The 14,080-nt window shown below is 42.7% G+C and overlaps 1 protein-coding gene across 3 annotated transcripts in view; it reads left to right on the top strand.

Annotated features, from left to right (window-relative positions):
• LOC110975213 (uncharacterized) overlaps positions 1 to 14,080 on the top strand; it is a 21,550-nt gene continuing 7,470 nt past the window's right edge. For 2 of the 3 annotated variants that reach the window (XR_015425200.1, XM_022227480.2), the window contains exons 1-13: positions 88 to 227; positions 2,365 to 2,454; positions 4,493 to 4,660; positions 4,869 to 5,029; positions 5,534 to 5,710; positions 6,265 to 6,482; positions 7,558 to 7,640; positions 8,618 to 8,814; positions 9,447 to 9,665; positions 11,113 to 11,223; positions 11,879 to 12,037; positions 12,561 to 12,747; positions 13,259 to 13,481. Coding sequence is in view for 2 of the 3 variants with exons in the window: in XM_022227480.2 (XP_022083172.2) it covers positions 2,427 to 2,454; positions 4,493 to 4,660; positions 4,869 to 5,029; positions 5,534 to 5,710; positions 6,265 to 6,482; positions 7,558 to 7,640; positions 8,618 to 8,814; positions 9,447 to 9,665; positions 11,113 to 11,223; positions 11,879 to 12,037; positions 12,561 to 12,747; positions 13,259 to 13,481 (1,931 nt within the window). In the remaining variant the exon portion in view is untranslated. Of the gene's footprint in view, positions 228 to 2,364; positions 2,455 to 4,492; positions 4,661 to 4,868; positions 5,030 to 5,533; positions 5,711 to 6,264; positions 6,483 to 7,557; positions 7,641 to 8,617; positions 8,815 to 9,446; positions 9,666 to 11,112; positions 11,224 to 11,878; positions 12,038 to 12,560; positions 12,748 to 13,258; positions 13,482 to 14,080 lie in introns of all 3 variants that reach the window. The other variant, XM_022227481.2, reaches the window with a different exon arrangement.

The raw sequence follows: 14,080 nt of genomic DNA on the forward strand, positions 1-14,080 counted from the left end.
AAATAACACGGGCCCTTACGGAAGTCACTGGCTGGGCTAGGCTAGGCTAGGCTGCACTCACTATCCGCGGGCGGCGGCTTCATGCAACCACTCCATGCATATCACAATAGACCAGGGTCGAGTTGTCGAAGGTCAGTCGACTTTGATTCGCTTTCAAAGTTTCATATTACCGCAGATTTAACACTTATTCCGAAACAGAGCTTTTCTTATTATCAGTGATTATACATGTAAGTAGCTATGCCTATGTGTAATTTTACTGGATAAAGTTAAGTAAGTTGGCTCAGTACTGTAAGTTTAAAGTAGGCCTTGTCTCACTGTCGGATCACGATAGAGCAAGGAACAGATTGCATGTTCAAATTTGCTTGCTGCAAGGTCACGAAGTCTGGGCATAGCATAGAGCAAGGAAACAGGACGGCCGGCCATCTCACTAGGCCGGGAATTGTAAATTTGGGGACCCTGTTCCTATAATAGAAGGGAGAGCTACATTTTAACTTTTGAATTTACCTTGACAGATAACTGTGACATCATGCTCGATAACCAGGGTTACTGTTGTCCAAAAAGAGCAGTGTTTTGAGTTTTGAGGGAAATTTTGAGGGGAAACTGAGTGTTTTAACATGTGCCACATGGTGGATTCAAATTGGCATGGTTAGTTTACCAGTAAGAATGTCACATTTTCTCACAATTTACAATTTGAAATTTCCAAAACGTAGGGTCAGTGCAATAAAGAGAGTGATTGCCTGTTTGGGGGGGGACTTACCAGTTTTGCAAGATTAAAATGTAACCAAACTGGGGGGTCCCCAAGTATACAATCCCCACTAGGCCTAAACGTGTTTGTTTCCAGTGAGAAAAATTAAGGCTTACTCATGGGTAAGTAAAAATTAGAAGCTTACAAAATGACAAAAGATAGAATTGGTTCTTGGTAGTAGGGGTGGAAATGTGAAAGTGTTATGTCAGATATCTTTTCCTACATGTACCTCCGTGGTCATACCATGGAGGAATAAAACACATCTGACCATGGAGGAAGCACACAGAAGGAGTTACAACTCTAGCACATCAAAGTGCTCGATGATCATTGCTGCGCAGTCAGACAAACAATAGTAAACATTCCCAAAATTCCTGATTACTGCCTGCAGCTTAGCCGGACAAGTGGGGCCAGTAATATCGTAGCAATATTTGTGGTGTTTTCTTTGCAATTAACTACAACGTATCGCAGTGACCGGGAAACAGAAAGAAAAAATATCCAACATTAGATTTACTTTGGCCGTTTTGAATAATTTTAAAAGATTTTGATGCCCTTTTCCATTATCCATGCGTATGTTTGTAATATTATTTTGTCACTCCAAAACATCAGTTTTCAAAGTCTATGCTAAGACTTGCCAACAACATGTTGAACACCACAGGACAGTTAAGTTCACGAAAAACAAAATGCGCTGTTTCATCACAGGGAGTGATCATGAGTTCTCATACAATACGGTTTTGTGTAAATTGTAAATTCCATAATAAAAATGATTCAAATAAAACTCAAAATCTCACAAACAGCTTGGCTATTTATTCCCAAAAAAAGTCCAGAAGAAAGTGTTCGATAAGGGCAACAACTGCACATGAACACTTCGGGTACACGGCCTAATTCAAGCAACTGCGCAAGCACTAAATTTGATGTTGTCAGATTACACCAAGCACAAACGATGGCATGAATTTTCAACTTCCTATACTGCAGTACACAACATTTTAAGGATGCAGATTACCGAAAAATTGTGACGTTGATCATGGGGTACGAAGGGGACTTATGGTTGCAAACAGGTGGTGCGTAGCAAGCGTGCGTTGGGCTCTGGCCGTGGACATACATGCACCGGGCATGCCAGAATGCGGTAATTGGCCAGATATTATAGCCTGCATAGTTCAAACTCCTTCTGTGTCCTTCCTCCATGATCTGACCCAAGGACATGACTTAAGTGAAGGGGTACGTTGACACGTAACCCATCATACATGTAGACGAGTTGGAGAGGGCATAGGCCTGCTGTGTTAATGTACGTGAACATGTTGAGCACCTGACTCGGCCTTCATATAGTTACTACTTAATACTAATAATACTAGTCTGTAGTGGTGTATAAAGGAGAACATGCCAAAAGTATAGTTCTTCAAACTTCTTTTTCTAAAGCGCAAAGACAGCTAACCACTCCAAAAATGACTTCCTGGAATGTTTTACATACATTCATTGTTAACCAGCTAGCTCTGATTTGTACCCATGGGAATTTTTTGATATTTGGCAAATTTCCCAGTGCCATAACTGTTCATTTCAGGTAATTACACTCCTGCTAAATATTTAAATCTACCATTTCTTCATTTTGTATGATTTCCAAACAGATCCTGGACCCTGGTACCTGTGTGTGCCCTAGGACACCGCTTTGCACGAGACGTTCCTTCTAATGTTGGTCAAAATGCCAACTGCAAATGGTGAGTATTTGATCCTAATTTGGTAAGTTATCAAAGTTTGTGTATGATCCTTTTAAATTTTGTCCCTGTAGACTAATCTAAGGAGACGCTTTCTTTAAGCTTGGCAAGCGCATGTATTTGATAAATCATGGCACTCTATTGTTTGAGGCGTGTAAAGCCTGGTTTCCATATGATCGTTTGTAACGCAGACTGTCCGCAAGACATGAAGATGCAGACACGAACAGAAGAGACAGTGCATGATGTCATTCCACCCAAGAATTGAAACAAAATGGCATCTGAAGCTCTGGATTTTGCAGAAAATACCCTTTTAGATTGACTGTACCACATCTTGATGCCAATCTGTACTCCAGTTTCATGTATTTCGTTGATGGTCAACTGTTTAGTTGATTATAAGGGTGTAACATAAAAGCATTGAGGAGAAAATGGGCAAAATTAATGGAAGTGAGAGGGACATCGTTGTATGCCGGTCATGCCAGCATGTGTGTTTGTATGGGGATACTACGGATAGGCCTACTCAACGCGGGCAGTCGGCAAAGTTGAACCTGGCTCAACGTTGCCGATCGTTCGCGGGCTGGTTTGCATTTGTCTGCGTTGTCTGTGTTGCAGTTTGCATCCTGATTGCGTTACCCTCTGCGTTTCGTACGTCAATGTGGAAATCAGGCTTAATGTGCGCGTACCACCTGTCCATGAATGTTGTGACACCAGAGTAATGGCCTCTAATTCTGGTCACCAAATTGCACTTTGTGCATGCAGTGTCACCGTTGAGTCCATTACAAGTTTCGCTGTCTCATTCAAGTCAATGTTAGGGTCCGTGCACTATGAAAGCGGTGGAAATTTCTTTCGGTACGTGAATCAATATGTCAGTAAATGTCCACAACAACAATGGGCCCCCTCCTAGGTAGAATCTCAGCCGCACCCACTCTGGTTCCAGCAATTCCCCCAGCCAATCTGTGACGTCATACTGGTATCATTGAATAAGATCACTGAGGTTTCTGAGCCCTGCAGTTTATGTACCCTTTGTGAAAACACTCCCATGGGAATCCATTGTTCTTTATATTTTTTACGTGCAGAATTTTGTCCTCGCTTGTCTTTGTAACTTTATGCCTCATCTAGAGAACTGGGTAATACTCTCGACAATTTTGTCTGAGACAGTCCTAATTTATCACACTGCAGTCAGGTTTGTTCATAGCTATACATAATGCAAAGTTTCATTTAAAAATTCTCCATGTGTTCCAGTCTTTGCAGTTCGTACCCAGCAGAATTTTGATTTGACACTTCATCAATGGCACATACATATACTAAAACTAGAGTTTAATTCCATGGCAAATGCTGTGTGGCACACACTGGTACCCTGTGTCAGCATTGGGACCAGTAGTCTACAGGTGCAGAACACATTCAAATGAACTGTAGCAAAAGCAATGTACCTCTCTCTGTCACTTGTTCCTCCTGTGTTGCCAGTGGACAAACCTGTTGATCAATATGTGTGACTGGAATCATGCTGGACTCCTGTGCAACTTTGCCTACTGGCCTGTGTTTCTCACTGTTAACAAATGTGCACAGAAACTGATTGTGTAACCTCCAATGTGTCCTAATTTGACACCAGATTTGACTGTATTAAACATTGCCAAAATTACTTTGCCTTTCAAATGCACTCTTACCAGCAAAGGAAAAGACAGGCGTGTGGGAATTTTTTCAAGCAGGCTGGAGTATGTGCCGCGGCGTATGCACAAAGACTGTACATTTAATAGTTAGTCATACATGCTCAGCACGCCCTGAGGTAAACACACATTTAGTGAGTTCCCACCAGATTACTATTCAAAAAGACACCACCCTCTTGTTCCTGCTAAGAGTGAATAGAGCCAGCTTTTCAAGTAACAAGGTTGAATAACAAACTGGCTGCGCTGAGTAAACTTCGTCTTTGTTAAAGGGTAAATATCAAAACATGAATGGTAAATCTTGGCAATGTTGATTTTAATAGAATTGTGCATACTTTTACCCAATACTAGTTTCACTACAGGTATTTTTTATTTGTGATCAGGTGAATTGTTTGTGATTGGTGTTGATGTGGGTGGGACAAACACGGATGCCGTTTGTTTGCAAGGTAGCCATGTTGTTGCCACCAGTAAGGTTCCAACCACCAAGAATGTCACTGATGGATTGAAGGAAGCGCTGTGTAATGTTCTCAGTGAGTCAAGGCAGATCTTGGGTGAGTATTGCCAGACGGGCTTTTGCTCTTGCTCGTAGACTGTATCCAGAGGCTCATCAAGTAGTTACCCTCCGGCTCAAGAAAGGGGATATTTCAATAGAGAGAGTTGAAAATTAATAAGTAGGGGATACGGTGTCTTCCAGCCCCATAATTTTGCCATGAAAATGTCGTTCGTTTCTGAGGGTTGTGAAACTTGGGCACTTTGTAGGTCAGGATGTTCCCGTCAGCCGCATCAACATCGGGACCACGCACTTTGTCAATGCCGTTATTCAGAGGACGGACTTGACCCCGGTTGCTGTCATCAGGCTGTGCGGCACGGCGTCCCACATGATGGAACCATTCATTGACTTCCCGCTGGATCTCAAGCAGGTATCGTAGAGCACACCACATTGCTTCAGTTTGCCAATGACCTTTGCCAGATTTTTCTTATTCTTACAATGGATGTTTGGATGGGTATGTGTCTCTTTCAGCAATTCCTGTTCTACAGCTGAACTGTTGGGAGAGTTTTTTTTTGTCTTTGAATAAATCAAAGCAGTTCATTGTTTCAGTAAGTTCTAGAAAATGCTTAGGGACTCGTCTGTTATGTGCTTAATTCAGAAATTCTCAGTGACGGAAGTTATTCCAGTCATGACAATGACATCAGCTCATTCATGTGAAGTGGAAACAGAAATTTGCAATCAACAATGCTTGAAGGTTTGATTTTTCAGAACCAAATTCCAAATATCATTTGGTCTGTCGTAACTGGAAACTGCAGGCTGATTACCCTCGGCCTTTACATCTGTCTACACTGTCCCAGTTTGTGATACAACTTGTAAGGCAGTCAGCCAAGGAATAGCCACTCAAAACTCAGTGAAATTTCTCCTTTTTGTTTAGATTGTGTGTGCCTCCATCCATTTGGTGAGTGGTGGTTACCAGTACAACGGGGAAGAGATCACGCCACTGGATGAACGTGAGCTGATTGGCTGCATTCAAGACATCCGGGCCAAGGGCATCAGTAATGTGGTGGTCAGTGGCATCTTCTCTCCGGTGAATCCTGCCCAGGAATTGAAGGTTTGTTGTTGTCACTGGCAGACCAATCCTAGTTTGCCATCACTGGGATGGTTTTCACGATTTCATTCAATTCTAACCATAACAAGTTTGCTCCGACCAGCCAAATTACCAGGCTGGAAAAAAAAAAGAACTCAACAGACGTGGAGAGTCCACTCTACGTGGACTTTTCTAGGCTAACTCTCTGTTCTTAAGTTTACAGAATGCAAAGTGCTTTGAGTTTAAGCTTAGAGCAACATTACCAGCAATAGTAAAACCAGGTCACAGTTATTGCAAGCTTTGATTTCCGCCGAGCTTTAGTTAGGGAAGGAGTTCTTGCTGGCATTGTTTCCGCAACTGCCACCATGTTTTTACAGCTGTTGTTACCTCTCTGAAACCTCCATTCTATCTCTGAAAGGTCCCGGTTTCCAGTCTGTGCACATGCTGTACGCCGTTCCTTGAGAGAAGTGGTCATACAGCCCCACCCAAAGGCTTGAATTTTCGTTGTTTGGCTCATTTCCTCAACAAGTACGCACACAGTTTTTAACCCTTCATGGAGTATCTTTTTCACCACAAAGGTTGCTGAACTCTTCGCTGTCCACTACCCGTCAGCTGGTGTCACCCTGTCGCACCAGGTGGGCCAGCTCAGCCTCCTGGAGCGAGAGAACGCCTCTGTGCTCAACGAGTGTCTCAAGCCACTGTGCTCCCGCACCGTAGCCACCTTTGCCCAGACCCTGGCCGATCTGGGCCTGGCCTGCCCATTCTTCCTCACCCAGAACGACGGCACAGTAATCAGGTGAGTGATGCAGACACACACGCCCTCTGTCTAAATCAACTGGCTGCGGCTCAAATAACGATGTGTTTATGGGGGGTGGCTGCTACTACTAACCAGTGGCTCCCATAGGAGCACATGTAATTTCTAGCCATAGCCATTTATGACATGCTGAGCTAGCCACAGAGGCTGAGATAAGCTAGCACTTTTTGATACCTGTGTTTTTGTAATGCCCTCGTCACAGTCTCATGCAATCATAGCAGAAAATTAGACAGTAAATCCAGAAAGTCCAAAACTGGCAGATGGGCTGTTATCCAAACTTGGTTCAGCTCCAGCCCATTGTTTTAATGTCCTAATTTCGTACATGCGTCGAGTGTCATCAGTTGCAGCTGATAAAAACACAGCTTTTTGCCATCTGTAGGAAATAAGTCTAATTAATGTTCAACGATGTGTTGCATCATGCAGCCGGTAGCATGAGTCAGCTGGCATGGACAGTCATAAACCACAGTGCTTGCTCATCATTAACATACAATGACACAATCTGTGCATAAGTCACATGTTGGGGGTGCAACCATATAACTACAGACTTGTTGTGTTTGCCCCTTTTGAACAGTTGGTGTACTCTCTGTCGGTGGAGAAAAAGGGGGGGCAGGGATTTTGCCATCCTACCTCCTAACCAGAGTCTTTTCTGAAATCAGTGAAAAGTCAGAAAGCGTACAAAAAGTCACAATTAGGCCAGCTTACACTTAAGTGAATGGGAAAATGGAACGATTTTAATATCATGAAACATTTGCAGTGAAGATTACTCAGTTCAGCATCACCAAATGTATTCACTTTGCTGCCAAACTGGCCTTTAGAATTGTTCCACAATGCATAAAAAAAAATTGACCTTCGACCCACTTCACCATTTGCTCACGCCCCTATGCCTAGTGCCGCTATTCAAAACATTTTTCAGGGCATAACAACAACTGAGCCTGTTGTCTGGGACCCTAATACCCGCACACTGCCAAAACACTTCTGCCTACTTGCAGATTGTAGTCAGACTACAACTATCGGAGGTTGATGTGATATGATCACAACATTCTGTTTTATATATCAGTTCTGAGCAAGCACTGAAGTTCCCAGTGCACACATTCTCGTCCGGGCCCACCAACAGCATGAGAGGGGCTGCCAGTCTTTCAGGTGATTTTTTTTACATGTAATTCTTTCACCATCTGCCCTTTCACTAGCAAAATGGTTTCTAAATTTGATTGTTTTGCCTTCATAAAAACATCACCGACAAGGTCAAGGACAACAGGCCCACCGCGAACGGAATCAGAGTATATCAAAGGAACCCATGTTCAAGTATTCAAAAAGGACAAAGAGAGAGATGTGACAGATACGTATCGGCGTCACTCCTGCACGTCTGACGCCTTTGTGCACATTCAGTGGAAAAGTGGCAAGGTGCACTTTGTGCCACATCTTTGCAAACCAGTGCACTCACCCTCTATTGTCCCTACACACCAGCCGCTGTCAAGTACTTTACACCACACTATTTACCATTCCTGCATGTAGATTATTGAAGGTGTTACAAATCTTGTCAGAGTTTTCATTTCAATCCCATTGCTCAGAGATTTCAACATAACAGCATGCTTTCATAGGTTTGGTTGGAAATAGGTACCTGCTTGTCATACAGTCAAGTGTCTCTTTACAGAACCATGATTACATTTTAAAGGGTAGCTGCAACCAATTTGTTTTAATACAAACCTTCAAAATGCCCCTTTGTGTCTCACCTAATCTCATTTTCCCACTTTTTTCACTATTTCAGAAGGTATTTAACTGCCTTTTTGGTTTTTATGCTAATGAATTTCTATATTCATGAGGAAAACTATGATGTCATCCCAAGCACCAATCCCTTTCTCAGAAATGTTTTCAGTAAGTAAATTCAGGATTCTGAATTTGAACAGATAAACCTATGCACTGAGCTACATCTTTCCTGGATGACATCACTACAACAGTGCCCTCGGCCAGAAATGGTTAAAGCAAATAAGTAATGGTAAAAGAGTTTTCATACGTTTAAGAAGATTACAAAGTTGCAGAACACTTGTATCTCAGAAAAATTCATTGCTGCTACAACCTGTGTACCTGTGTTGTATTGTGTTACATGGTATCCATCTCAGGTGTCCGAGATGGCATTGTCATCGACATCGGAGGCACATCATCCGACGTCGGGTTCCTTCAAGGTGGTTTCCCCAAGGAGGCGTCTACCAAAGTCAAAGTGGGTGGGGTCAGCACCAATTTCCAGATGCCGGACGTCGTCTGTAAGGGGCTAGGAGGAGGGTCCCGCATTCAATTCTCTCTTGAGAGTGGACAAATTGTGAGTTGTTCAAGTGAACTTTTGCACCAAATATGTGATGACTTTAGTGAAAGTGCTGACTACACGCATTTGTTGCTAAAGCTGCAAGTGGTTGCAAATAGAAAGAATCTGTAAAACAGTGCTTAGGCAAGAGTTTTTTTTAAGTTGTTGCTCAGACCTGCCGACCTTCTCGATTCAGAACTGGAAAAAAAAAAATTTTTTTATTTTGAGAAGTCTTAGATCCGCTGGCCAACAATTCACCGCTATTATTATAAAAAAAATTGTTTTTGCTCTGCTGTTCCACCGACAGCGACGTCCCTGGTCCTCAACTGCTAGTGCTAGTGGTCAGGGGTACCTCTTTTTCCTGTTTCTTTTTTTCTTTGAAATAAGCAAATTGTGCAGCGACACCGTACATATGTGGCGCAAGGCTTACTCACGGTTCAAAGTTACGCCACGGTTTGTCTAATCGACTGCTGGAGTTTGCTGTTATATTACTCTCTCTCTGTTGAACTGCGGTCAACTTGAATTGCGGTACACGCTTTCAAGGGGTGGGCAGGGGGGAGATAACATGATATTGACATTACTGTGTGCAAATAAAATGAGTTATTAAACCTACCTGTTGAACTGGTGTGGGTTTTTTCCCTCTGTTCTAGACCTCACTGACCATTGGACCTGATAGCGTGGGCTATCTGCTCAATAGGGAAGCCAAGATCTTTGGTGGTCAGACACTAACCACTAGCGACATTGCAGTAGCAGCAGGAATGGCTTCGTTTGGCAACCCTGCCCTTGTGACTGACCTGCCTGAAGACCTTGTCAAGAAAGCAGTGGACAAGATACACGGTACGCTTGAGGATGTGATTGACCAAGTTAAGGTAGGTTGTGTGAGGTCGGCGAGATCCCAGACAATCAGTTTCGATCACTCACCTGACCATTAATTTCATACTCAGCAGTAGTGAACATAACATCTGTATCCTTGAAGGCTTGTATTAATAGAAGAATCTTCCATGTATTTCTGTTACCCTAACGACAAGGCTAATAAGCCTTTTGCAAATCAAATTTGAATAGAATCTGGTACACTGAGTTCTTTAAATTCACGTGAACATAACAGTTTGACTTCTCAATACTAAAGACGCTGTTGCCTTACCTCATGATTCGGGGCATGCTTTTGCTTAGTTACATAAGAGACGCCTTGCAACAATACACTGTTTTCAGTGGATAAGAAGGGCACAAAGGCACCAGTCCATTCCAGAGATGATGGTCGCTATGCAAAAGCAAAAGAGGTACAGCAACAGTGTCCGTAGTCTGGGGAATTTATATTGTTCTGTTCGTGTGCAATCAGATAATTCGGTGTACCAGATTTTCTTCCAATTTATCTCACAAAAGGCATATTGAAGTTTGCGGGTCCATGCAAACTGTCAGCGGAGTCTGCTTGGCCACATCTATGAACTGTCACTTTTTTGATGACTAGGTTGTCCACATTTTTCTTAGTCACAGTTTTCCTGCATCTTTGTTCTTTTCTTCATTGTACGAAAACTCTTACGCCCTCCTATTTGGTTAAATGTAATGAAAAGGGCACACTTTAATACAATCAAAATTATGCATGTTTTCAAGGACAACTGAGGGCGCTGTTGTTGTGAAGTCATCTAGGGAAGACATGGGCCGTTTTCCAGTACTCAACTTTCATCTCCGTCTGAGGCTTCGTGTAGGAAATCAAATCCCCGATTGTGGGTCTGAAGCATTTAACTTGAATGAAAGTACTGTACTGTTTGGCTCTTTTGCATCTTACTTGATGTTTTGTGGCACTATCAGACTTACTATTGCGCTTACAACCTCAAAGTCAGGAAGTAAAAAACAGTTGAAGCCTGAGAAGGAGCCCCAGTCGAGTGTTTGGAAATGGCCATGGTTCAATGCATAGGTATTTCTGTTCAAATTGTGAACCCAGAATTTACTGACTGAAAACATCTCTGAGAGAGGGATTGATGGTTTCTTATTCCTATCCACATAAATAACAATAAATTAGCAAAGAAGAGAAAAATTAGTCCAGGAAAATCTACAAAAATGCAGGACTTTTTATGTACAAATCAGTGTAATATTGGGGCTTCTTACTGAGTTGATGTCACAGTTTTGCTCATGAATATAGAAATACTTATTAGCATAAAAGCAAAAACTCTTTGAAATAGTGAAACTAAAGATGAAAATAAGGTTTACTGAGGCACAAAGGTGCATTTTACAGGTTTATAATCAAAACATTGATTGTAGCTACCCTTTAACTGTGCAGTGTTGATTCATAAAGGCTGTGCTCCTGCTTTGTCACTGCAGCTGAGTGCCACTGATGTGCCTGTTGTCATCGTTGGCGGTGGCAGCATCTTAGTGGATGAAAAGCGAAGTCTGAAGGGAACGTCTAAAGTCATCAAGCCACCACACTATCAGGTTTCAGCACTTTTGAATGCATGAAATTTTTGATAAAGGCTGTTCCATTATCATCCAAGGCCATGAACATTTTGACACGGTCACTTTTTTATTGCTGTTAAGGATCAAAATTAGTTACTGGGCGACACTCTGGTACAGCAGCAACATTGACTGATGTCTGCAAACTCCAAGACTGCATCACATCTGCCAAGAAAAATCTCGGCTGTTTGTGTTCACTGCATTGCTTATTTAGTAGGAAGAACCTAACATGACTTTTTTCCACAATCAAGGGACATTTTTCCAATCAGAACAAAATCACGAATTGCCTCAATTTTAAGGATGATGGATTTTAACCACCTTGCCTAGGAGGATATGTCAACATGATCAGACTGTCTGTACAGGCATGGCTGTTACACCACCTTGTCTCACCTCTAGCTGGCAATCCGCTGTTTCTTTTGTGAACACACACACTCAGAGTCTGAGGAGATGACGTTGCTGTAACAAGTGTTGTGCAAGTACTGTTCAAAGACTCTTAACGTCCAAGTCAGTACCTGGGTGCATATCAAAAGTTGAAAGGTATATATTGCCTTTTTCACAAGTTCAAATTTTTTTTTGCCCAAATAGTGCCGTCTGCAAGTGGTTAAAAGCAAGGTTGTGTTCATGTTGTGACATTCAGGTAGCAAATGCCATAGGGGCAGCCTTAAGCCAAGTCAGTGGTCTGAGGGACACTGTTGTCAGCCTGGACCAAATGACCAGAGAGGAGGCTTTAGAGGAGGCTAAGCAACAGGCAAAACAGGCTGCCATTGAGCATGGTGCCCAGCCAGACAGTGTACAGGTGAGTGTTGTACGAAACTGAATGGTTTCACCAAAGATTTGAACTTACTCTCAATTTTCCAAGCTACATATGTCCATTACTCAGTCTAGATAGCCTGCCTTCATACAATCCCATGTATGTATGGTTTTGGTGCCTTCTTAGTTGTTAACAGATTGATTTCCATCCACTGGACTAACTTAATTACTTATAAATGAGCTCAGCTTGATAGAGTTGTACAACTTAACAATACCTGTGCTGTCTGAAGTGTTTCATTTTCCGAGCAGAACCCTTAACTCGGTGAAATGACATGGTCTTTACATTGAATGAAATTGATGACTTTCTTTATTTATTTCAAGGCTCAAATTGAAGTACCAAAAGAACCCGAGCAATGAGGCTGGATGATTGTCTTGAAATTGTAAACAGGCTTATAAAAATAGTAGAAAATATGGAGCTGCGCAGAAGTTGCTTGTACCTGATGATTCATTTTTGAAAATTTGGGTCGAACCTATTGATGAAAGCAACTACATTTCCCTGTAATCTACAGATTACTGAGGTGACTGTAACGCCCCTTGCCTACGTCACCAATAATGCCACGCGCATCAAGGTGAAAGCTGTCGGTGATCTGAGCATGAGGGAGCCCATCACGGTGGCAGCGTACGATGCTCCACCAGTGACTTCTGCTGTAGGAAAGGCTGTTGTTGCTGCTCCCAGAGGCGATGCTCCCGGCCAAGGTAGGCTTTGAATCACAGTTGCGGGGTGGAGGGGTGATCCATCCACTACACCTGCAGGAGAATGCCACACTGTTCTGGAGAGTTACGATGACCTTACTTTCACCAGTCGCATTATGGTACGATTCCACAAGGAACTTGTCCCAGGCACGGTATTGTTTTGGATGGAAAAAAGAAAACATTTGAAAATGACAGGATAACACTGCCACATTCCTTTACAAAGGTAGACTTTGTGGATACTGACCCTTTAGGGGGTCATTTGAACAAGATTTGTGTCAACATTTCTTACCGTCAAGGCTGTCAAGTAATATTTGCCACGTTGCATTCAATCCTTTGAGTATTCAACACATTCTCAACCTCCGTGGATGAGGTTAAGCTACATTGCCCTGCCTACAGACATGGCTAGGACATGTTCAAATGTTGTCCGTTTAACGGGCACAGGAAATCCTTCCATGTTATACATCCTGTGGAACTGGTTTAGAATGACAACAGAGTTTGGCATTCCCACTTTCAGCGACTGCCAATATACCAGCACCGGTGCCCTCCGCTGCCCTGCCGGACCCCCAGGTTGACCCGGTGACCGGTGAATGGATCCTGTCTGCATTTGACGTGGAGTGCATTGCCATAGGGGCGGGCATTTTGGGCTGTGGGGGTGGGGGAGATCCCCACCTTGGACTGCTCAGCGCCCTGAAGATGCTGCGGGAGGGGAAGAAGATAAGGATCATTTCTCCTGAGAGGTGGGCCACTTTCAAAAAAAAAATTGGAGGCCCCTTTTTGAAGGATCCTTTTTTTTCTCAGGTATTAAAAATGACCTGCTGTCTCACAGTTTGTAACTTTGATGTCTGGAAATGTTTGGTTTTTTGTGCATGTTTTACCAAAGCTCCGTATCACTATGCACATCCACCATGTTGTGGTGTCTCGTCACACTTGTTTGGTATAAGTATGGCGCAAAAATCTGCCAAGGAGATCAGCCATGTGGGCAGGTTTTCTCAGTGGTTAGAAATTTCTGACAGTTTTTGAACACCCAAGACATTTGACACAGGTAAATAAGCACTTGGGCTGTAGATTGAATGAAAGAGTGGATCACGTCGTATTCTTAAAAAGTTGCGGTCAAAAAGTGGACAGCACGAAATCTACCTGTCAGTTTTGACATTAAAACGGATGTTTATTTTTATTTGAAAACAGAATCCCCCTTACAGGTTCAATTTAGTCAAGGTCTCCATGCAGGTGCATAGGAAGAATAGGTTGTTTCAAGACATGGCAAAAATTGGAAACCATCTCTGAAATACTGTGCATGTAACAGTGACTTACTGACCTCGAAATTCTGTTTTGTTTC

This window comes from Acanthaster planci, linkage group LG01 (assembly GCF_054643075.1).
Source record: "Acanthaster planci isolate LZ-2023a linkage group LG01, COTS_SCS, whole genome shotgun sequence".
NCBI classification, from domain to species: Eukaryota; Metazoa; Echinodermata; class Asteroidea; order Valvatida; family Acanthasteridae; genus Acanthaster; species Acanthaster planci.